Here is a 24,849-nt window from a genome sequence, read left to right as displayed (position 1 = left end):
AAAATCTGAAGACCTTCCCTATACAGAACTATTATGAGACTCAAGTGAGCTAGAGCCTATAAAAAACTTGCCAGACTTGTATCAACTATCATGATTATTTTATTATTATTATTATTATTATCATTAGTCCCCATCTAAGATGTCTCCTTAAAGTAATTATTTAGATTCTCCCCTTGAAAACCTCTACTACTGGAGAACTTTTACCTCTACAGACAGAATTTTCCACTTTGGGGAAACTCACTACAAGAAAGGAGTGGCAAATAGTGGTCATAGACGTAGAGCTAAAAGAGAAGAGAAAAATAAGCTAATAAGTGTTTATTAACCCCCTACTATGTGACTGGAGTTTTAAAAAAAATTATTTGATCCTCATAATAACCCTGGGAGTAAGTGCAGTCATTACTGCCATTTTACAATTCAAGAAACAGAGATTAAGTGACTTGTCCAAGCTCTTAAATTGGATTTGAACTTAGGTCTCCCTGAATCTGGACCCAGTGTTCTATCTACAGTAACTAAGGAAACTGAGGCCCAAGGACATGAGATGATTTCTTCTAGGTCACACAGGTGAGAGAGGTGAGATTTGAACCCAGGTCTGCTGTACTTTCCCCCTCTAGCATAGAACTTGAACACAGGAAAAATGACATTGGATTTGTAGTTAAGAGACTTCAGTTCAGGGGCAGCTAGGTGGTGCAGTGGATAGAGCACCAGCCCTGGAGTCAGGAGTACCTGAGTTCAAATCTGGCCTCAGACACTTGATAATGACCTAGCTGTGTGGCCTTGGGTGAGTCACTTAACCCCATTTGCCTTGCAAAATCCTTAGAGAGAGAGAGAGAGAGAGAGAGAGAGAGAGAGAGAGAAAGAGAGATTTCAGTTCAAATGCACCTCAACAAAATCCTTATTAGTTGTATGACCCTGGTCAAGTCACCTAAACACTGAATTTCTGTTTCCTCACCTGTAATATGGGGATAACTATGCTTGCAATTGTAGACTTACAAAGGGATTGGGTAGAATATGCTTTGCAGACCTTCAAGAACTATTGAAATATGACTTGTTGGGGTGGCTAGGTGGTGCAGTGGATAAAGCACCGGCCTTGGAGTCAGGAGTACCTGGGTTCAAATCCAGCCTCAGACACTTAATAATTACCTAGCTGTGTGGCCTTGGGCAAGTCACTTAACCCCATTTGCCTTGCAGAAAAACTAAAAAAACAAAAAAAAAAAGGAAATATGACTTGTTCTTAGCCGTAGTACCTTGAGTTAAGTAATTTATTCAATTTACTTAACCTTTCTGGACTTCAGTTTCCTTATCTGTAAAATAGGAGTAAACTATTTGCCTCACAAGATACTAGAGAATGTGTTTTGCAAACCTTAGAGATATATCAACGTATGAAGTTAATATTCTTAATGTTAATATTATTATGAAGATAAAACTTGTCCTTATATAGATATTATATAAATGTCCTTATACAGATAATTTAATTTCTATGTCTCTTCTACTGACTCCTAGTAACTTCCCCTTGTTGCTCTTGAGTTTGTGGGTTGGGACTCCCATGAATAAAAATAAATTTAAAACATTTCCTCTTTCTGAGTCATCCTGGATTGTCTGTGGGGAAACCCCTATCCTTAGTTCACTGGGGTCCATTAAGTTTTTAAGCAAAACTGTGGCAGCTCCAGGGGGGCAGAATGAGGATCAAAGTGAGTTAAAAAGTCAGAAAGGAGTTTCCTAGCTCAATATAAGGGAATTTTTTTTTTTCTAACCAGAGCTGTTAAAAAGAGAAACCAGCTCCCTGGGGAACCAGTAGGCTCTCTGTCGATAGAGATGTTCATCTGGAACCCTGGTTAGGATTGTCAGGAAAGACTTAAAGGGGATTCTTACATGGGATTGGAGACAGAAACAGACCAAAGGATCTCACAGGTCGAAGTGGAGAAGACCTCAGAATTTTCATTTTACAGATGAAGAAACAGGCAGGTAGGTAATGTCCATAGTCAGAGATACTATTTGAGGTGAAATTGGAACCCGAGCCCTCAAAATGCTCTGATTCTCAGAAAGATTTGAGGAGAGCATCCAGAGAGAGGGAGCTGGATAGTCTCTAAGCAAGACTTCAAAGGGGGATGGGAAAAGTCCTGGAGGCAGAGCTTCCTGGAGTCCAGTCAGAGGTATCCCTCAGGGTGGAGCCTGGAGCCCGGGGGAGGGCCAAAGAAAAAGCCACTGAGAATTAGATCTGGGAGGGAAATTCAGTCTGGTACAGGCAAAGACTGACCAGTCAAGGACCCGCCTGGAATCAGAAGAGATCGTGATGCACCAGGACAGCTCCCTGCCCCTGACCATGCGGCTGCTGCTGCTACTACTGCTATCTCCTCCACATCTGGAAGCTGGTAAGTCAGAAAATTCTGCCGGCCCCGGGGGGTCATCAAGCCCAAACCCACTCCCCTCCCTCTGTCCGATCCCTCCCACTAGGATCTGAAAATCCACTCCCTCCCTTCAGTAGGTACCCCTTCCCTTCCTGAGGAGAGAGTGAATGGATCCCTTCCCACAGCCTACCCCAGCCCAGCCCCCCAGGTGCTCCCCAAGACTAGGAGGACCCACTCACCCCATGAGCCCTCCTGTCATAGATCTGAGGGAAAGGGAGAAATCTCAGCCAGGTGAAGTTTCAGAATCAGTTTCACTTTCCTAGAATAACCTGATGACTAAATGTGTTGGTTGAGAAGTCTTAGCTCGGTCCTAAATTGCTCCCCTCCTTCCTTTCCCCAAGGCAGATCTAATGATCTTGACCCCACAGATACACACACACCTGCTTCTGTCCATACACCCACCCACCCCCACCCCAGAGGGTGGTCTTCCTCTTTCAAGACCACCCCTTTTTTCCCTCATTTCTAATTTTAGTTTAAAAAAAAAAAACCTTTTATCTCAAGATCCATTGTTTTGATTATGATAAGAAACCAGTCACCCCCACCCACAAAATATCAATCTTTGAGTGTTGACTTGTATGGTGCATTTTTGCTATAATACTCACAAGTTAATAAATCTAGTTTTAAAAAATGAACTCAGTTTATTTTCAAATTCAGCATAGTTTTTAAAACAAAACAAAAACAAATTCAGCTTAGTTTTTCATTAAGACTGGCTGAGCAGGGAGGGGAGTAAGACTGAGGGAAAAATTGTAAAATTCAAAATAAATAAAATCTTTAATAAAGGACTGGCTAAGGCTGGGATATTTTCTTGTTACAATTACTAAAAAAAAAAAGCTCAGATAACATGTTAAAGTTAAGAGTAAACTTCAGGAAAAACTGTAATGGACACTAACAAATCTTTCACCAGTTTTTCAAATTTTTTTTTTTAATGAGAAAAGAGCAGACCTAAGGATGTGATTCACTGAGGAAGCCACGGAGTGTGACATCAAAAAACTATGGAAAGCACTTCTGTGTCTGGTTTTAAGGGGGGAAAAGTTGTTGTAGAAACAGGATGATTTGCCAATATTAAACATTTATATAATATATGTATATAATGTATCTATGTTATACACATATACACATTATATATAAGTAGATGTAATATGTCATATATAATATATAGCAGAGACATATTTCTGGCTCTGGATAGTTTCTTCAGTTTAGATACAAAAATTGTCTCATGAGCTCATAGGTTGTGAACACTATGACTTGGGAGGGAAGGCAGTGAATGGTTGTAGGAGAAAGACCTCAGCAGAGTCCTATGCGAATCCTGTGGTGTTTGGGATCACCATTTTTAAGATCATGGATCTAGAAGAAAGGTCCTAGAGGCCAGCTAGTCCAGCCTCCTCATTGAATACTCTGTCCTTTTAGGGGGGGAGGGTGTTGAGGAGCTTCTCTGGCATCACTCTCCTTCCCAGAGAATTCTACATCAGTATCAACTTCTTTCCTGAGGCTCAGTTCACCCTGATTTTCATCTCAGGATCTCCCTGTGCCTATCTGGCTCCTGTCACCCCTGTGTACACCAACTCTCCATCCTCTTTTTCTCTGACCACTCATATCTCGATGTCTCTCCTGGTCTCTATGGACCCCCTTCCTTAGTATTTAATCCTCCCTAGTGACCCTATATTCACTATCATAGAATCAGACCTCTAGGATGCCTCAGACTCTCATGACATAGAAAAGATAATGTCAAAGCTGGAAGAGATTTTGGAACACAGAACATTAGAGCTAAGAGGAGCTTTGAATATAGATTGTCAGAATTAGATGGAACCTTAGAATATAAAATGACAGTGTTGAGAGGAACCTCAGAACCAGGAATGACAGGAAGGATCTTAGAAAAGGAATGTTGGAAAGAATCATAGAACATAAAATATTAGAACTGGGAGAGACCTTAGAACATAGAATGCCAGTGTTGGAAGGAACCTGAGAACAAGGAATGTTGGGAAGAACCTTGGAACATGGAATGTGGAACTGGGAGGAACCTTAAAATGTAGGTTGTCAGTGTTGGAAAGGATTTTAGAACATGGAATATTGGAACTGGGAGGGACCTTAGAACATGAAATGTCAGTGTTGAGAGGAACCTTAGAACATGGAATGTTGGGTAGAACCTTAGAACATAGAATGCCAGTGTTAGGAGAAAACTTAAAACAAGGAATGTTGGGAAGAATCTTAGAACATGGAATGCCAGTCTTGGGAGGAACGTTAGAACAAGGAATGTTGGCAGGAACCTTAGAACATAGAATGTCAGTATTGGAAAGAATCTCAAAACATGGACTGTGGAACTAGGAGTGATCTTAAAGCAGAGAATGTAAGTGTTGGAAGAGTGCTAAGAACATGGAATTCTAGAGCCAAGGAGGACCTCAAAGCATTGAATTTCAAAGTTGTGTCTTCTCCCATCCTCTTCTCTCCCCCACCCTATCACCCATCCTGACCAATGTCAATCTCAGCTCCTAATATACTTTTCCTCCCTCTTCTCCTTCTCCTGCACAGCACTTCAGACCGTGCAAGTGAATGTGTCTTCAGTGGTCCATGGTCTTCTGGGAGCAGCTGTGCAGCTCCCATGCCACCTGGTACCTGGAGAAGAGGAAGTCCAGGTTTCCCAGGTGACATGGTTACGCCATGACCAGAGCAGTGGCCGCTTAAGCATAGCTGTCTTTCACCCAACCCATGGTGCTGGTTTCCCCAGCACAGGACCTGGTGCAGAACGCCTAGCATTTGTCTCCCAGAGCCAGAGTCCAGGTTCAGATTTCCAGGATGCCACCCTGCTCATTCGGGATCTGAGGGCTGAAGATGAGGCTAATTATACCTGCGAGTTTGCCACCTTCCCTGGTGGGAACAGCAAAGGCACCACATGGCTTAAAGTGCTGGGTAAGTAAGAACCAGGGAAAGGAGAAAGAGAAAGCACCTGGAAAGCTATCTATCACTCAGGACTCTGGGAGGAGAGTCAAGGGTTCCTGAAATAGGACTTCACTGATTCCCCAAGGATCTCTCCTACTGACTCTCCAAACACTCTGGGTCTGTAGGACACATAAGACACTAATCTAAAGCTGAAAGGAGCTATCAAATTCAATCATATCTTCTTGTTCATATGGATAATTCATGTAAGAACTAGGTGGAAAATTAGATCATGGATCACAGACATGGAGAGCTAGAAGGTACCTTGGAACATAGAACATCAGAACTAAGAAGGACCTTCGAAAGTAATATATCAGTGTGGGTAGAACCCAGAACATAAACCGTTCTGAGTTAGGAGAGATCTTACAAAATAGAACACTGAACATCAGAACTGAACATCTAGGGTCTCCTAGAGTATAAAACAGAATTCTAAATTGAGATGGAGAAGAGTCCTTAAACGTAGAATGTTAAAACATAGAATACAAACTGTTAGGACTAGTTGGAACCTTGGAACATAGGTTAAGAATATTGAATCTTAGGTTGGGTAAGGAAAATGAAAGAAAATGAAATGTGGTGACTCACTTCCAAGTCCCACAATGTCTCTTGACTTATTCAGCTTCTCATCTCTCATCCAGCTGAACCTAAGAACTACGTGGAAGCCCATGAGGTGACCTCAGGCTCAGTGCCCATGACTGTGGCCACCTGTGTCTCCAGTGGAGGCCGTCCACCTGCTCGAATCTACTGGTTAACTCTACCAACTGGCCAGAGCAATGAGACCAGGACAGCAGACCCAGCATCTGACACCTTCACTGTCACCAGTCACTTGACCCTCATTCCTACGGCCCAAATGAACAAGAAGAAGGTTACTTGTAAAGTGGAACATGAGATCCTCAAGGAGCCTGACCTACTGTCCATCACCCTGGCAGTGAGATGTGAGTGACCCCCTTCTCCCAACAGACACTGTCTAAATTGTGATCGCCAAGACTATCTACACTCCCTGGGGATAGACTATACCTCCCCACACCGGCATCTCCAAATGTACTGTTTAGCCAGAGTCCCCTCAGTAGTCCACATTGACTCTCTCCTAGGCATTTCCCAGGGAGTATCTACACTGATACATACACAAAACACACACACACACACACACACACACACACACACACACACACATACACACAGACACACACACTCTCTCACTCACTCATTCACTCACTCACTCACATTGCATCAATTCCCCCATCTATACTGATTGATATGAGATGCCATCTATACTGATTAAGACTCTATCCTACCTGCCTACACTACCTACACTATCCCATCATCTACACGGATGCACACTCTATAGCCCATATGCTTTGGCTCCCTAGATACCATCAGTGACTTCAGGTCTGTCTGTCTGTCTATACCATTTCTCCCAGGAACTGTCCAAGGTCATCCTCTAATATACTAGAAACCCTGAGTTCTCCCCTAAAAGTTGTCTAAGTTGATAATGTCAACCTATTACTAATAGTGATCCCCAATGCACCATCTACACTAACTCACCCTAGATCAGGGTCTCTATCGCTGTGTTCATGTGTTTGTGTGTGTGTGTGTGTGTGTGTGTGTGTGTGTGTGTGTGTGATGTGCTTAAATGGCTAATAAAATAAGGATTGCAAAGGAACCCCAATTTTCAAATGTATTTAAAGTTCATGAACCTCAAGTTAAGAAACCTTATACCCAAGGGGCAGCTAGGTGGCACAGAGGATAAGACCCCTGGAATCAGGAGGACCTGAGTTCAAATCTGACCTCAGACACGTAATACTTATCTAGCTGTATGACCTCGGACAAGTCACTTAACCCAATTGCCATGTGAAAGAAAGGAAGGAAGGAAGGAAGGAAGGAAGGAAGGAAGGAAGGAAGGAAGGAAGGAAGGAAGGAAGGAAGGAAGAAAGAAAGAAAGAAAGAAAGAAAGAAAGAAAGAAAGAAAGAAAGAAAGAAAGAAAGAAAGAAAGAAAGGAAGGAAAGCTTATCCCCCAGATACTGTCTACAGTGATCTCACCAGATACTCTCTCCCATAATAACCTGCCTAGTGATAATTGATATTCATATAATATGTTAAGATTTGCAAAGCACCAAATAAAGAGAAAAGAGAAATGACTTACGCATGGTCACACAACCGTCAGATCAGAGGCAGGATCTGACCCTAGTCTTACTAACTTCAAGGCCAGCCTAATGTCCCTAGAACTTGTCTATACCAAATGATGCCCGCTTCTCCAATGAGTCATCCACTCATTCCCCTTGATCCAAGCCCAAGGTCTAACCCTTTGAGCAAGTGAAAAGGACCTAAAATCTAGGTGTTCCCCTAGATTCCCATACATCCCACATACCCCATTTCCTCCAACTTAAAGCTGCCCCTTGAACACAAAGTTTCCTAATTTGGGGTCCATGACTTTAAAAACACTTAAAAATTGGGGTTCCTTTGCAATCCTACTTATTTTATTTAATCATTTAAGCACATCATTCTGAGAAGAGTTCATGTGCTTCACCAGTCTGACAAAAAACGACACACACAGAACACACACACAAACACACACACACACACATTCAATCATATACACAAACACAAATTTTGTTTTCATCTCATTTGATGCTTACAACAACTCTGGAAGGGAGGTATTTTTATTATTCCCAGTTTTGAAATGAGGAAACAGAGGCAAATTTGGAGGAAGTGACTTGACTAGGGTCATAGAGCTAACATGTCTTTGAGGTTGAATTTGAACTCAGTTCTTCCTGCCTCCAGGTCCAAGACTCTCTCCTCCCTCTGTCACCTGATGTTAAGCTGGCATTCAAACCTGGGCCTTCAGACCCCCTCCACACACACCCAGTTCTATAGTAGTCATCTCTCTTTCTGAATGACCCAGTCAGAAACATGATAAAGCAATGTCTTTGTAGGTTTTCCTTCTGTTTTTTTAAAAAGTGCCTGGGGAATTTGCAGGAAGTGACAATATACCCCTGAGATCACCTGGCTTCTTTAAAGGGCCAAGAATGGGTTTTCAGGAGGGTAAGTTCTGTGGTTTCCCCACCCTTTCTTGGGAATTCCTGGACAGGCTTTGGGACTCAGGCCAGGGATGAGGTCAGAGCCCTCTTCCAGGAACTGTATATCTCAATATAAGAAGCTAGGAAGGAAAAGTCCTGCCCCAGGAGCCTAAAAAAAACCCTTCCCCACCCCAGGGTGGCTTGTTGGTGGCAAACTGAGAAGGTGGTGGGAGGAACCTTGGACTTTCACGCACAAGAAACTCGAGCTCAAATACCAATGCTGAGACTCATTCCAGTTGTCTTACCCATAAAATAGCACTAAGAATGCCAGGAATCTGGTCATGTGCCCATGACTAATAGCTGTGTCTGGAAGGAACACAAGGGGGCTGGGCACCTGAGGCAGACCCACAGCAGCTAAACTTAGTGGAGGGCATGAACATGACCCAAGATGGGGGAAGAGAATAAGGTGGGTGACCCAGCATGGGCAGGGAGGTGGCACAGTTGGAGTCATGCTAGATCTGAGTTCAAATTCTCCCTAAGACACTTGCTAGGTGTGTGACTCTGAGGTCTTTAATTGCTCTAGCCCTCAGTTTCCTCATCTGTAAATAGCAATAATAACACCCATCTCACAAGGCTGTTTTGAACATCCAATGAGATAATGCCTTGCCAGCTTTAAAGCCCTATGTAAATATTCATTAGGACCGTTTTTGTTATTATTATATTGTTATATATTATATTATTTTAATATTAGTATATTTATCATCATTTTTTCTCTGCAAAGAAGAGATCACAGTCTCACCAGGTCATACAGATGGACCTAACCTCTTAGGATTGCTGGAATCTCAAATGATAAGAAGGGTCTGGCAATTCTTAAAATGTCATCTAAATGTGGTGATCATTATGTGTTTATTATATAAAGCAATGCACTTCAGTAAGCCTCAGTTTCCTTAGTTATAAAATGAGACAATTAAGCCATGGGACCCCTGAGGTCCCTTCTGGATCCAGATCTTGTGTCCTTATGACCCTTCAATGACAGAACCTCTGCCAGGAAACCTGGTCTGCCCTCCCACCTCCCTGAGGTCTCCCAGTTTCTAAGCTCTCATCTCTCTCTCTCTCTCTCTCTCTCTCTCTCTCTCTCTCTCTCTCTCTCTCCCCCCAGACTCCCCTGAGGTATCCATCTCAACCTATGATGAAGACTGGTATATTGGGCAAAAGGAAGCATCTCTGAACTGTGATGTCCAAAGCAACCCCAAGCCCATAGCTTTTAACTGGAGCACGTGAGTCCTGGGGGCTAGGGAGCTGGATGCCTGGGACTCCAGGTGGGGTGGGCATTGCAGTGGTGGAGTCAGCTGCTGGGTCCCAAAGTAGAGGAGAAAGGATCATGAAATTTAGACCTGGAAATGATTTTAGCAATAATCTAAAAGAGACCAGGAAAGGAAATGGAGTCTGAATCCTGGATCTTTGTTTTATTATTTGTGTGATATCAGGCTACCTCACTTGGTCTGAGTTTGCTCATCTGGAACATGAGGTTCTGATGACCCCTGTGGTTCTCTCCAGCCTTAAATCTATGATCTTACCATCTAGTTTACACACACTCACCTTCTTTATAGCAAAAGAAACTGAGACTCAGGAAGTAATGCCTTACCCAAGGTCAGAAAAAGAGCAAATAGCCAGGATGCAGTGCTCTCCTTACCATGCCAGGCTAGGGCAGAAGTACAGTAGGCTCACCAAAGGCAACAGAATAAAGGGGCTGCATTCCTTGGTCTCAGAAGTTGATGGGGGATGGGAGTTCTGACACCTCAGTTCTAAAGGAAAAGGTGATGTGAAATGCCTCACCTGTTGATCTCTCCCTCAGGGTTTCTGGCTCCCTCCCTTCAACAGCCTCATCTGAAGGCCCTAAGCTCATCATCCAGCCTGTGGATGAGTCAGTCAACACCACCTTCATCTGCCAAGTCACTAATGCTGTGGGAACAGGATGGGCTAATCGAACAATCCATGTCAAAGGTGAAGGGGTGGCCCAGGGGAAATGAATGGGAAAGATCCTCAGAAGCGGAGTTCCTGGGACTCTGGGGAATCCACATCCCTGTGAAAATACCCAGCAGAGCTGTGGACCTTTATCTGGTCAGCACATTCTCCTCCCAATCTCCTGTGAAATTGAGATGATTTTCACCCACTTTAGATAATTGGAAAATGTGTCACTGGCCCACTGTACATAAAATCAAGCTAGGAGGGGCCTCAGATGCCAACAAATCCAACCCCTTCATTTTATATAGCAGAAAATGAAAGCTGGGGAATGTTGAGGGATTAACACACCCCCTTCCTTCTCTTCCAGAAACACAATCTTCCCATGTAGGACTTGTGGTGGGCATCATGACTGGCGTGATTGTGGTTGTCCTCTGCATCATGGGCTTCTATTGCCTGTACACCAGAAGTGAGTCATCCAGTCTCCTTCCCAGCAAGTTCCCTTCTCAGGGTTTGGCCCCCACTGCCCATAGTTCCTTAAACCAAAACCCTACAGAGTGTGGGACACGTATGACCGAAGTCAGAGAACACAAGAACAAGGGAGGGGGCGAGACAGGTTGGGGCATCCTCCAGACCCTCATGGAGATAGGGAAGGAAGGAGAGAGCAGAATGCACCTAAGAAAGCAGATCAAGTGAAACCGGAAGGGAGGGTCGGGCTACAGGTACGTGATTGGGGGATGGGCAGAGGGGCAAGACTAAGAGGAGATCAGTGGTATGGAGAGGGAGAGAGTGACCTACGTGACTAGTCAGCAGTCCTTCATTCCTGCACCACACCCTGAAATGCCAGATAAGATCACATCAACAAATGCTGCAGGTAGAAACTCACCTTCTCTAATGCTGAAAGGTAGAAGGCACCTTCTCCCTTCAACAATCTCTGTGATTGGGATTGTTCTGCCCAGCTTGAAACTGATACTCAGAGGGGTGCCAGGGACTGACCCATGGCCATACTATTAGGACGTGAGAGGCTAACTACATCAAGCAGGGGAAAGAATCCTGGAAGTCAAGCTCCTCACTTAACAAACTGAGACTCAGGGGAGTTTCAGTGACAAAGTCCATTAGCAAGTGGTAGGACTGGGATTCAAACAGGTCTCTTAAGTATCAAACTCAGTCCTCTTTCTATCACACCTTAAGTGAATTTGAGACCCCCCTGAGCTGAGGGGAGTCCCAGTAGGGCAAAGCGAATAAGAGCCCTAGAATAGAAAATGTGAACCTCTGGGAGGGTCCTGAGGTCAAGGAACATCAGAGTTGGGAAAGCCCTGAGGACAGGAGATGTCAGGACCCTTAGAAAAAGGAATGTGTGAGTTGGGGGGGGGGGTCCTTAGAAAAGGGGAGGGATCTTAAGGAAAAAATGTCAAAAATGAGAGGAGCTTTAAAAGTCACCTACTTGCCCCCCTTCCCTGGATTTGCCCACCATCTTTTGTCAGTGTCCTGACTCCCAAGGCAATGTTCTGCCCTCTGAATTAACCAGTCACATAATCATACCTTTCTCTTCTCCAGGTCAAAGGCGTTATAACTTTTCACCTAATGAGGTAAGGAGCTGCTTTTTTTCCCCTTTGATACAGGAGGGAGCAGAGAGAACACTGCAGAGGGTCTGGCTGTAGCCCCAAACTCAGTGCAGGGAAGTCGTAATTTGAGGGGTTCAGGGAAAGAGAACCACATCAAGGGATGTTCATTTGTAGAAACTAATTACCACATAACTCACCTTCTCCAGTCAATGAAAAGGTTGTGTGCATTGTATGTGTATGTTGGTGGGGTGGTAATGTGACCCCTGAAGACCTTTTCTGCTTTATGGCCTATGGGACTACAATGGACTCCCCCATTGTGGGGGAGGAATCTCAAAAATGATACCATATCGGTTTTTTGCAGGAAGTCATCTATACCTCAGTGCCCCGCTCTACCACCAGTCCACCTGGGTTGACCCAGAATAGTATGGCAGATGAGGTCCAACAAAATGGTACACAGGTTCTACCAGAGTGATGGATCCCTCCCAAGCTGCTGGAATCTCCTCCAGCCAGACAAGGATCATCTCTGTCCTCACATCCCTGACCACAAGGCTCCACTGCACCCCATCTGAGACCCGTTGAGAAAAGCTCAGACTCAAGAGACTTGACTCTTCACCTGTGAAGCCTCCTATGGGGCCTCATGACCATGGACAAGACCCTTCCTCTCTGCTGGCCTCCACTTCCCTATCCAGAAGAAAGAGAGAGTCAATCCACAATCATTTATTAAGCACCTACCCTGTGTATCAGATACTGACCCCCCCAGTTCTCAACAAGATGTTCCCTAAAGTCCCTTTCTACTCTGAAAAAAAAGAAAAATCATCCTTTACTCTCTTCTCCTAAATGGAAGGATTACATGTTGTGGATAGAGCACTAGAACTAAAGTCAGGAAGATCTGGGCTCAAATCATCTCTCAGGTATATGTAAACTGACTAAGTCACTTCCCCTCTCTGAGTCTCACTTTACTCCACGTAAAATGATGGCCTCAGAGGTCCCTTCCAAGTGCCTGTCCCTTCATTTCTTAAGTATCTATAATGATAATAGCAACAAAAAAATGGAGTGTTCTCTGCTGCTTGTGCTTATTTTGGCATAACAATCAGTACCAAGAAAACACAGGAGCACCACCATCCATATGTGTGGATTTGCCCTCACAGACTGATTTTTTTTTCTAGGTAAAAGAGGACATTTTCTGCCTCATTTCTTCCCTAGCTTTAATCACTGGATGAATGTTGCCTCAGTCAAACTAAAGCTTCTTAAAGATCTTCACTTAAAAACGTCAAGGTCTCCACTGTATCCAGGCCCATCTCTAGTCACCCTGCTCTGTATCTTGCCCTTGGACCCAATTGGCTCCAGAGGAGAATGTGAGGCTGCCAATTTTGCACGGCTCTTGCTCATCAAAATTCAATTCATTTGCATGTCATGGCACCACCTCCCTGATGGCAAAGTTCCCTAAGAACAAAAGGCAAACAACATTGATTGGAGAAGTTTTTAATACTATGGATCAATTCACTTACCTTTACCTTTTCAAGGATGTACGCATTGAAGATGAGGTTGACACATGCATTACTATCTGGTAGACTCTGCAGAAAAGAGAGCAATTTGTAGACTTTGAAGAAAAGTGAGAGAGAGAAGAGGTATTTGACTACTAACCTGAAGGTCTACAGAGTCATTGGGCTGAACTCATTGTTGCACAACTGTGAAACCTAGGGAAATGAATGACTTCCATTTAAACTGTCTTGGGAAGACGCTGAAGATCACCTGGCAGAATAATAACCAGACACTGAGGTCCTTTCTCCAACTAAACTGCTAAGCATTCCAACTTTCCTGCAGAAATCAAATGCCAAACATACAACTCTCTAAAAGACTTACAGAGAATTCACAAGGTCACACAGAGCAAGAGCTCACATGGTGGTCAGAAACAGCAGTACAAAGACACTCTTAAGGTCTCTCTGAGGGACTTTGGAATTGATTGTGTGATATGGGAGACACTGGCACAGGACTATACAGCATGGCAAACTTGCATCAAAAATACAAGTAGCTTGGAGCAGCTAGGATAAAGCACGGGCCCCGGAGTCAGGAGTACCTGGGTTCTAATCCGACCTCAGACACTTAACAATTACCTAGCTGTGTGGCCTTGGGCAAGCCACTTAACCCCATTTGCCTTGCAAAAACCTAAAAACAAAAAAAAAAAAAATACAAGCAGCTCAAAAGAAACTTGAGACATACAAGTTTAGAGAATACACCTCAAATGTTCACAAGGACTATATGTGCTCAATTATGTTGGCATGTTCTAAGTTTGCATTGATCTGGCCTGCCTCAGTCAGAGGCACTGGATCTTAACCCTCATATGGTGATATAATTTGTTCTTCTTCAAGGACAAAGGTCAATAAGCAGCTGAGTTTCCCCAGTTTCTGCCTCCTCCTCCCACAGATGTATATTTTTATTTTTGTAACTATTATTAATAATTTATACTTTAATTTATTATTAAAATATTTCTGCCATCCAAGTCCTCAGTGTGAAGATCCAGTCACTTATTAGATGTGTGACCCTGGGCAAGTCATTTAACTATTTTCATAAACAAAATAAAATTAAATATCATATCCATCTGTGACCATAAAAGATGCTGGAAGACTTGTCAAAGCTGAAGAATAAGTCCCCCCCAGGTTCCTAACTGATTTCCCCTACTTCAGTCCATCCTACTCTGCTGCCCAAGTTGCTTTCCCATTGGCCAGTTCCACTATGCCCCTCCTCTGTTCAAATACCTTCTCTGCCCTCCCTTTGCCTGCCTTCAAAGTCCAGGTTCCCTAATCTGGCATTCAGATCCTTTATAATCTATTCCTAGCCTGCCTTTTCACAGGGACCCACTAGCATCCTAAGCAGCTTGCCCTCCTCTGATCCCAACAGGGGATGGGGAATGATGGTGATAATAGCAACATTTATATCACACTTTTAACTTTGCAAAGCGCTCTACAAATATCTCATTTGATAGAATATTATCATCTGATTTTTCACTATATTCCCAAGAGGTGAGTAATCCTGCCATTATTATCCCCATTTTACAGATGAAGAAACTAAGGTAGACAGAAGTTAAGTGACTTGCCCTGTAAATATCTAAGACTGGGTTTCAATGAAAGTTTTCCTGACTCCAGACACAACACTCTGTCCACTGAGGGTGCTTACCACTTATGTGACCTTAATCAAATCATTTTATGTCTCTGGCCTTCCCTTTTCCTCCTCTTTAAAAAGAGGGGTTAATACAAGATAATTTCCAATAATTCTAAATTCTGTGACCAGTTAGCCCAAGGGACTGACTAACAAAAGCCCTGTATATGATTTGCCTTAACAAATGCTTCCTTAATAGTACTAAAAAATTTTTATCTGAATTAGTGATTACATCAGTTTGGAGAACTCCAAATCTGGAAACTTTCTCTACTAATGTAAATCAAGAGCCTGCCCATAAGGTATGCCTTAAAGAGCTGTCCTGGGTGCTGAGCAATCACTCAGATGGACTGCCTGGGAGGCAGGGATCAATCCCAACCCTTCCTGACTCCAAAGTTGCTGCCATACAATATATCACTATACCACCCAGAGGGCATCGGAGAAGCACTTTTGGGATCTCATGGGGAGAGAGCAGGAGAGGAGGGTAATCAAGCAGCAGCCTATAATCTAGGCCTCTAAGTGGCATGGTGGATAGAGAACTGGACCTAGTGTCTGGAAGACCTAATTCTGGGGGAGATCTACCTGTTTCACTTTCTTTGGCTGGATAATGGAGATACTAATAGCATCTACCTCCCATGGAGAAGGTAAAGAATGGACAGGAGGACAATCAGAGGACTTTAGAATTATCTTCAGAATAGGTTGAGGTAATAAGGAAGGCTTCCAGTATGTTAGGTGAATCCCACAAGGCTATTTAATGGGAGATGTAGCTTAATGGCTTGGTCACTTAGCCAGTCAACAAACATTCATTGAGCATTTACTATGTGCTAATTGCTGTGGAATCAAATACAAGAAAAATAAAGAGCTCAGACAGGTGAAGACAATAAGAATAACCAACATTTACATGGTTTCAGCCTTAACAGATATCTTATTTGATCCTCACAATAACCCAGGAAGGAAGATTCTATTATTATCCTCATTTTTACAGATGAGGAAACTGAGGCAAACAAAGGCTAAAGGACTTGCCAGTATCACACATCTAGGAAGTATCTGAGGCTGGGTGTGAATTCAGATCTTCCTTTCTCCAGATCTAATGCTATATCTGCTCTGCCATCAGTTGCCCCAAAACCAAGAGGGGGGAAAAAAGGCAGCTAAAAAGGAAGTTGGAAGGGGGTGAGGGTAATATCCTTATGGTGAAGCCCACAGTCAGAAACATAGCTAGGGAAGAAATGAAGGATGACTAACCCGAGTCTTTCCTCCATATGGAAGTGTGGAGAGGAACTGCCCAATGGGAGAAGAGGGACACATGGTGAAGTATAATATTAATATTTGTGTAACCCCTGTGTCAAGGGCCTTGACACTTTTCTGGGCCCTGAGAAACTCCTCAGTAGTACAAATTTGGACAGGCACCTTTAGGTCTGGGAACACTGTGACAGAATTCAAGCAGCTGAATCTGGGGGTCATGAGATATACCATAAATTTATTTGAGACTCACAAAACACTCTTGTTACCCTAATCCTTTTGCTATATCTGGAAAAATTCCTGTTCCCAAAGCTGCCTCCCCCTTCCCCAGATGCAGCTAGAATAAATATATCCAATTGCTTTCTCTGCTTCTGTACCCTGCTGGCTTGCAAATTCCCCCTAAAAAAATACTATAAAAACCTTATCCTCTGAACGCTTGGTGCTGTGTGATTTAAGGAAAATGTAATGAACTCCACTCCCAAATTTCATAGCTCAGTTTCTGACTCACTTCTTGGGGTACACCAAAGGATAGAGGGCTGTTCCAAGGTGGGAAGACAGGAAGAGGCAAAGTCCAGGGTCAGAAGCAAAGCAGAAAAAGGAATAAAAGATGAAGGTCCAGGAAGGATGTTTAGGATGGGAAGCCATTAGCCAATCAATCAATAGGCATTCATTAAGCAGTTGTGGTGGGTTTCTTGAGGACACTAGTACAAACAGTGAAATCATCCCCATTCAGAAGTTCAGGAGACAAAAAGGACATAAAATATATATGACATAAATATAAAATAAACACCAAAGACTATTACCTTCAATTTTTTTTAAAAAAAAGTCATCTTGTGTAATTTCACTATCTCTTATACTTTATTTTTCTTCCCTAAGGATATTATTTCTCTCTCATCACATTCATCTTAGATCAATGTATACCATGGAAACAATGTAAAGACTAACAGACTAGGGGCAGCTAGGTGACGTAGTGGATAGAGCACCGGCCTTGGAGTCAGGAGTACCTGAGTTCAAATCCGGCCTCAGACACTTAATAATTACCTAGCTGTGTGGCCTTGGGCAAGCCACTTAACCCCATTGCCTTGCAAAAACTAAAAGAAAAAAGAAAAAAAGACTAACAGACTGCCTTCTGTGGGGGTGGGAGTGGGGAGAGGGAAGCGAGATTACAGGAAAAATTGTAAAATTCAAAATAAATAAATAAATATAAAGTAAATAAATAAAAATATGCACAAATATGAGTTTCGAGAAGGGAGACACAGCAGAAGGACCCTCATGATCAAAAAAGAAATCACAATGCTGTGGAGAATTTGAGATCTGATAATCAACTGTCAATATCCTGTTGGGGTTCCCACAGGAGGCTAACCTATGGACTGAGAAAAATGATTCTTTCAATTATTAAAATTAAAAAACTTTTTTCCTATCCTATTTCCTTATCCAATATCTCAAGGACAGAGCTGATGGAAAATAGGATTAATATTCTCCATAATCTGGGTATTGTTACTCCATCCAACTAACTCAGTTTTTGGTAGGGGCTAAAGATTCTTTGTCTAGATTGCCCAATTTTAAGGGTAATTATGTCTCTCAAATCTTTTTTAAACATCACACTCCTAGTGAAGTGGTACCCAGGAACCTGCTAGAGAACTCACAGTCTCAATCTTTTATTCAGCTACAAAAGGCACCTATTCTAGCCATAGAACATTAAACATAAAAGAACAATGGCAGGATCTTGGTTTGAACCAGGACTGTTGAAGTGGTACTTAGGAGCCTGCTAGAGAGTTTTTATTAAACTATAAAAGGGCACTTATTCTATCCATAGAACATTAAATATAAACAATTACAGGATCTTGGTTTGTCCCAGGACTGTTTCTAACCAATCCTGTCAAACAAAATGAGAAGAATGACTTTTTTTTAGGTTGTTTTTTTTTTTGCAAGGCAATGGGGTTAAAGTGGCTTGCCCAAAGCCACACAGTTAGGTGATTATTAAGTGTCTGAGGTAGGATTTGAACTCAGGTACTCCTGACTCCAGGGCTGATGCTCTATCCACTGTGCCACCTAGCCACCCAGAAGAATGACTTTCAATAACAATAACAATGGGCCCTGCGGGAGGTCTGCTGTATGTAAGGCATTGACTGGTGGAGGCAGTACACTGAAGTTTTGAAGATGGCTTGTGTGCCCTTCTTCTGAGAAGTACAAATTTGTCCTTGGGGTAATTCAGGAGTGTGGTGGGAGGACTTTTTTCACTAAGAGTTTGATTGAATTTTGAGAAGCACTGTCCTTAGGTACATGAACAACAATCGAATTATGATTTTTCTCTGGATCTCTTATACCAAATTATAGCCAGTTAGATTCTGATTCCTTAGTGCTCAAGTCACCTGAAGCTCTGATCATAGGTAACCAGCTGTACATGTCCAATGGTAGCCTCCGTGCCAGTCAGTTGTGTCAGTCCTGATAGCAATCATTCTCTGGATCCTGCCTCAATGGAGTTCTCATTGCAATGCATTGATCTCCAAATGGACCCTTCAGAGATAGAGAGAGGGAGATGAAGAGAGGAAGCAAGACAGTCAGGGAGATCTGACTGGGTTGGAGAGAGAAGATTGGTGCTATCAGAGGTCCAGCCCAGGTTCTATACCTTTGCCCCTTATCTGGGCACTGAGGGCAAAAGGGGAAATCCTGCCCCCCCCTTACATGGTCAAAACCAGGAAGAAGGTTGGAGACTGGGGGTTAGGAATGGGGAAACAGGATCCAAATTTTACATTAAACAATGCAACAGTAGGGGTCAATTAACCCCATTGCCTTGTAAAAACTAAAAAAAAAACAAAAACAAAAATCATGGCAGTGGCTCCCAATCACCTCCTGGAAAAACTGAGGAAGAAGAAACAGCAGCAGTGTCAGAATTTATATTCTTGGGCTCAAAGGTCATTGCAGACAGCAACTTCAGCCATGAAATTAAGACCCTTGCTCCTTGAAAGGAAAGCTATGGCAAATCCGTACAGTAGGCAGGAAAGCAGAGCCATCACCTTGCCAACAAAGGTCTATATAGTCAAAGATATGATTTTTTTTTCCCCAGTAGCAATGAATGGCTATAAGAGTTGAAATATAAGGAAAACTGCTAGAAAAGACTTTTGAGAATTCCTTGGACAGCAAGAAGTTCAAATCGGCCAATACTAGAAGAAATTAAGAAATTAAGTCAGATTATTCCCTGGAAGGTCAGACACTGGAGCTGAAGCTTAAATATTTTGGCCACATCATAAGAAGAAAACACTCAATGGAAAAGATTCTAATATTGGGGAAGATTAAAAAAGAGAGAGAAGAGGATGGCAGAGGATGAGATGACTCAGTAGTGTCATAGAAACAATGAACACGAATTTGGACAGACTTTGAGAAATGGTGTAGGATGGAATGTCCTCATGCACTATTGTCCATGGGTTCATGAAAAATCAGACATGACTAAACAACTGAACAACAAAAACAAAACCTCCACTTCCAAATCCATCACTCTTTCTATTGCTCATATTGCCATTTCCTAAAGGGATCCCTATTGCTGTGAGCATGAAATCCAAACCCCTCATTCTGGCATTCCACATCCTTCCCAATCTGGCTTCAATCCTACCTTCTCAAACTCATTTCACATTCCTCCTCTTCTCACACTCTGAATTCTAGTCACAGTTGCCCATCTGCCAATTCCATCCTGTCATAGTCAACCTCCATGCCATCTTCCAACTCTTCAATTGTCTTCAATGTCTATGCCCTGGGGTGATTATAGTATGCCTCCACCACCACCAACAGGAAATATTCTCAGAATTTCCTAAAGCATTCTGGATTTCTCCTTTGCTGTATCTATACTTTCCTATTAAACTTTGTCTTATGCAAGATATCCTTTACCCCATTTTAGCAGCAGCTTGAGGGTAGGTACTATTTATTTTTCATACCGGCAATTCTAACACCAAGCTCAGTGTCTTGCACATAGGACACACTTTATATAAATAGTCAGTGAAATCATTCAGAAAACATTTTACAAAGTGGGGTTGGGACTGAGCCAATGCCTCCAACCATTCATCCTCAGAGGTGTCAATCCTTCATAACCTTCCTAGGGTATGTGAAGCTGACCTTGCAAAACCATTCCCAATTGATCTCACCTGAGGTACTCATTTATGAAAGATCTAGCTCGGATCGAGGGTGCCTTCATTTGATAGGGAAACATAATGCCATGCTTATAAGTGCTTAGCACTTGGTTCTAGGAGAGAGCTTGGAGCTGGGGGTGGTGGGGGAAGTGGCATATACTATTATCACACTTTTAAATTCAATTAACATTTTCTTCATCAGTTTCTTAAGTTCATCCAATCAACAAAAACCAATAAATCAAGCTTTGATTCATTCTCCAATTTCCAAGATGTAAATGTTCAATATGAAAATTTGACAATGGCTTTCTTTGGCGGATTCAAACTAGCTCCAACACTCCTCTGAAAACAGGAAAGCAAGCTAAAAATTCACTAATTCATTTATTTATGTATGTATTAATGTATTTTTATTCTATGCTATTTATGTCATTTCATGTGGGTTTGTTTACAACTATTTTATTTAATAATAATTTATTAATTCTTAAATATCCTATTAATAATGAGGAGTGAAATGATTATGTTCGTCGTATTATCTTAAATTAATAGAATCCCCCTTCTAGATCTCTGCTATAGGATATAGATTATGTCTTCCAGTCAATAGAATGTAAGCTCTTTGAGAGCAGGGACATATAGATTTGCCTTCCTGTCCCCCGCACCTAGGACAGCACCTACCATTTATTGTTTCTGCGTCTAACTCAGAGACCCCATTTGGCATTTTCTTGGCAAAGAGATGGAAAGGTTTGCCATTTCCTTCTCCAACTCATTTTACAAATGAGGAAATTGAGGCAGAAAGGGGTAAGTGACTTGCCAAAGTTAGTAAGTGTCTGCGGCTAAATTTGAACTTAGATCTTCCAGCATTCTATCCACCTAGCTGACTACATAATAGACACTTAATAAAGGTTTTTCCATGGTTTTATTCAAGTTGAAACAAAATGAATGCCCATTGATTGTGGGATGGCCATACTAATTGTGGTACATGAATGCAGAGGAATGTTGTTGTGCTGTAGCAAACAATGAATATGGGGACGGATGCAAAGCAACTTGGGAATAGATGCAAAGCCAGAAGAGCCAGCAAAACTACCCACACAAAGACTAAAATAATATAGACAAAAATAGCATTAATAAACAACTGAAGTCAGAATAAGTGCTATCGATCAGGCTGAGTCCCAGAGGATACTTCAAAAATACAGTTGCCTTCTTTCCATAAAGAAGAAAGGAAGTATAAGTGCAGAATGTTAGATGCACTGTCAGACATGTTATATCAGTCAATTTGGCCAATTTTGTTCTAAATGAGAGTTCTCTGGTGTGGTGGGAAGGGATAAAAAGAGGAATGATTGCAGTTTAATTAATGGAGGTAGCTTGAAGTGGGGACCTGAAGAAGTACCCTGTGAGATTGAATGATGCATAAAAGTAGCAGATCTGACTTCTATTTGATTGAAAGATCTCTGAGGCCATGATAAAGGATGAGTGTGAAGAGACTTCAGGGAAGAGTAAAAGAAGAAAGTCAAGCAAGAGAAGAGAGAAAGAGAAAGGAAGAAAGGAAAGAGGGACAGAAAGAAGAAAGGAAAGAAAATACTTAAATGAATAATAGGAAACTACTTTTTTCTGTAAGGATCATTTTTGGTTTGGCTTGAGTTGACTTGGGGGTAAGGGCTAAAACCAGGAAGCAAAGCATAAAATAAAATCCCAAATTGTAGATATGTCACTAGTTCATACAATTTGGAAAACTTCCTCATTTCCTTTTTAGAACAATGAAGTTAACTTCCCTATGGTATGGGGGCAGCTAGGTGGCACAGAAGATAAAGCACCAACCCTGGAGTCAGGAGAACCTGAGTTCATATCCGGCCTCAGAGACTTGATGATTACCTAGCTGTGGGGATCTTGGGCAAACCACTTAACCCCATTGCCTGGCCAAAAAAAAAAAAAAAAAATGTTTATTGGGGTTTTTTTTACTTTTTTTTTTCAAAAGAAACCTGACTGAAAGATGAAATTAGCAGAGCTGATATAGAAAGTAGCTCAAATAAAATATTTCAGAAAGAGTCTATTTCTCTTAATCTTGTTCAAGATTAATCTCAAAGATTAACAATTAACAAGTCTTTGTTAACTTCAGGCTGCCTTTTTAGGATGCTTTGGGGAGGGACTGGATCTTTGTTGGTCTATATTGTGTTGAAGGATGAAGCTTTCAGGATGTCAACTCCTTCCATGAATATCCACTGGGAGCTGTTGTACAATTTATAATCATCAGGAATTGTCTAAGGGAAATGAGTACCAAAGGGGGAATTTGAGGTTATTGCCACTTTACTAAGTACTTTCATTTTTATTATTAAATTATTATTATTAAATATTCCTGAGTTTATTTGTTGTTGCTGTCTTAAGAGTCACAGGAGTAACACAGGAGACGGTAGGCCGCTGCTCTCTCTATCCTATTCCTATTTCTGTAGGAAAGGAATCTCACTTCTGGGACCTCACTTTCCTCATCAATACACTAAGAATTTGAGGTAGATGAGAAAGAATCAGACATTTCGGCACTCAGAAAGACCAGACCAACAACCTAGAGGCCACTAGGTGGCACCAGAGTACATAGAGGCCTGGACATGGCGGCATGGACGACTCCAATTTCAGATTTAATGTGGATCCTGGGCAAACAACTTCACCTCAGTCTGCCTTGGTTTCCTCAACGGTAAAAAAAAGGGGATGATGCTACTTACCTCACTGGGTTGATGTGAGGATTTAAAGCGATACTAAGAACTTAGCATTGTGACTGGTATATAGTAGGTACTTAATAAATGTTTACTTCCTTCCTTCCTACTTCCAAGGGACATAGCATTCACAACCACCAGAGATAGACCTTCTCTTTTTAAAAGGTTCTTTTCAGATTCCTTCCAATCCCCACATTCTTTTTTTTTTTTTTAGGTGTTTGCAAAGCAATGGGGTTAAGTGGCTTGCCCAAGGCCACATGGCTAGGTAATTATTAAGTGTCTGAGATCGGACTTGAACTCAGGTCTTCCTGACTCCAGGGCCAGTGCTCTATCCACTTTGCCACCTAGCTGTCCCGAATCCTCACATTCTTTTATTTTCATAAGGAAAGATAGAGAAAGTTGCCTATTAGGGTCTTCGCAGTGATGTGATCTCCATTGCCAAAGGCAGCTCCCCTAGGGCTCTGGGACTTTCAAATTTACAAAGTACTCTACAGAGGTAGGGTTCTACCTACCTTTCTAGGATGATTTCTCACAGCTTCCCCTCACTCACTCCACATTGGCAAATCACTTTACTTATTTTTCTCCAAACATGGTTGGATTGAACTGAATTATCCACATTAAAATAAGACAAATGAACAGAGAAGAACCAAGACAGAACATTGTACACATTAATTACAACATTGTGAGATGACCAGTCATGATGGATGCAGCTCCCCTCAGCAGTTCAGTGATGGACAATGCCTTCCACATCCAGAGAAAAATCTATGGAGCCTGAATGCAAAGCAAAGCATAGAATGTTCACTTTTTTTTTTTTTAGATTTTGGTTTGTTGGGGTTTTTTTTTAACAAGGCAAATGTAATTAAGTGGCTTGCTCAAAGCCACACAGCTAGGTCATTATTAAGTGTCTGAGGCCGGATTTGAACTCAGGTCTGACTCCAGGGCCAGTGCTCTATTCACTACACCACCTAGCCACCCCCATGTTCACTTTTTTTAAAACTAATTTTTTATTTTTTTTCTTTCTCATATTTTTCCCCTTTAGTTCTAATTCCTCTTTCACAACATGATTAATACGGAAATATGTTAAAAAATTGTTTACCACCATGGGGAAGGGGAAGGAAGGGAGGGTAGAAAAATGTGGAGCTCACAAAATTGCAAATGGATGAATGTGGAAAACTACCTTTGCATGTAATTGGAAAAATAAAATAACATTCTGGGGTGGCTAGGTGGCTGGGTTCAAAGCCGGTCTCAGACACTTAATAATGACCTAGCTGTGTGGCCTTGGGCAAGCCACTTAACCCCATTTGCCTTGCAAAAACCTAAAAAAATAAATAAAATAAAATAATATTCTGATTAAAAAAAAAAGGAAGATGGTTGTACTAATAACAGTCATTCCTCTACCATTACACCCCAGAGTAATCTCCCTACTTCCTCCATAGTCCTCTATCCATTGAAACTCTCTCTTACTGTGTGCAAAGGACCATGGGATTTAGAGACAGTATCTGAATTCGAATCCCATCTGTGTGACCTTTGGGCAAGTCACTTAGTTTCCCCATCAGTAAAATGTTAAATTATTCTAATGATTTATCTTTAAGGTCCCTTCCAGCTCTAAGAGATCTGATGTCAGGTCTCTTCTTGCATTCCATCCATCTCCTAGGACTATTCTGAAACGTAGTTTTCTCCTGAAGACACTCTCTCTCCAAGACTGGCTGCATCTGCTCTCACTCCCTATGGCTCCTAGGTCAAGGAGGAGAACTTGGCTAAC

General features: G+C 42.1%; 1 protein-coding gene across 1 annotated transcript; it reads left to right on the top strand.

Moving 5' to 3' along the window:
• The first annotated feature begins 1,774 nt into the window (after positions 1 to 1,774).
• On the top strand, positions 1,775 to 14,366 carry LOC141509635 (nectin-2-like). Its single transcript, XM_074219324.1, has 8 exons — positions 1,775 to 2,369; positions 4,932 to 5,309; positions 5,972 to 6,268; positions 9,511 to 9,628; positions 10,207 to 10,355; positions 10,684 to 10,782; positions 11,871 to 11,902; positions 12,240 to 14,366. The coding sequence occupies exons 1-8, from the start codon at positions 2,291 to 2,293 to the stop codon at positions 12,348 to 12,350; spliced, it is 1,263 nt and encodes a 420-aa protein (XP_074075425.1). The 5' UTR covers positions 1,775 to 2,290; the 3' UTR covers positions 12,351 to 14,366.
• Positions 14,367 to 24,849: the final 10,483 nt, after the last annotated feature.

The sequence above is a fragment of the Macrotis lagotis genome, chromosome 1, assembly GCF_037893015.1.
Source record: "Macrotis lagotis isolate mMagLag1 chromosome 1, bilby.v1.9.chrom.fasta, whole genome shotgun sequence".
Classification (NCBI taxonomy): domain Eukaryota; kingdom Metazoa; phylum Chordata; class Mammalia; order Peramelemorphia; family Peramelidae; genus Macrotis; species Macrotis lagotis.
The sequence above is the reverse complement of the archived record's forward strand: the minus strand, read 5'-3'. Positions and strand labels throughout refer to the sequence as shown.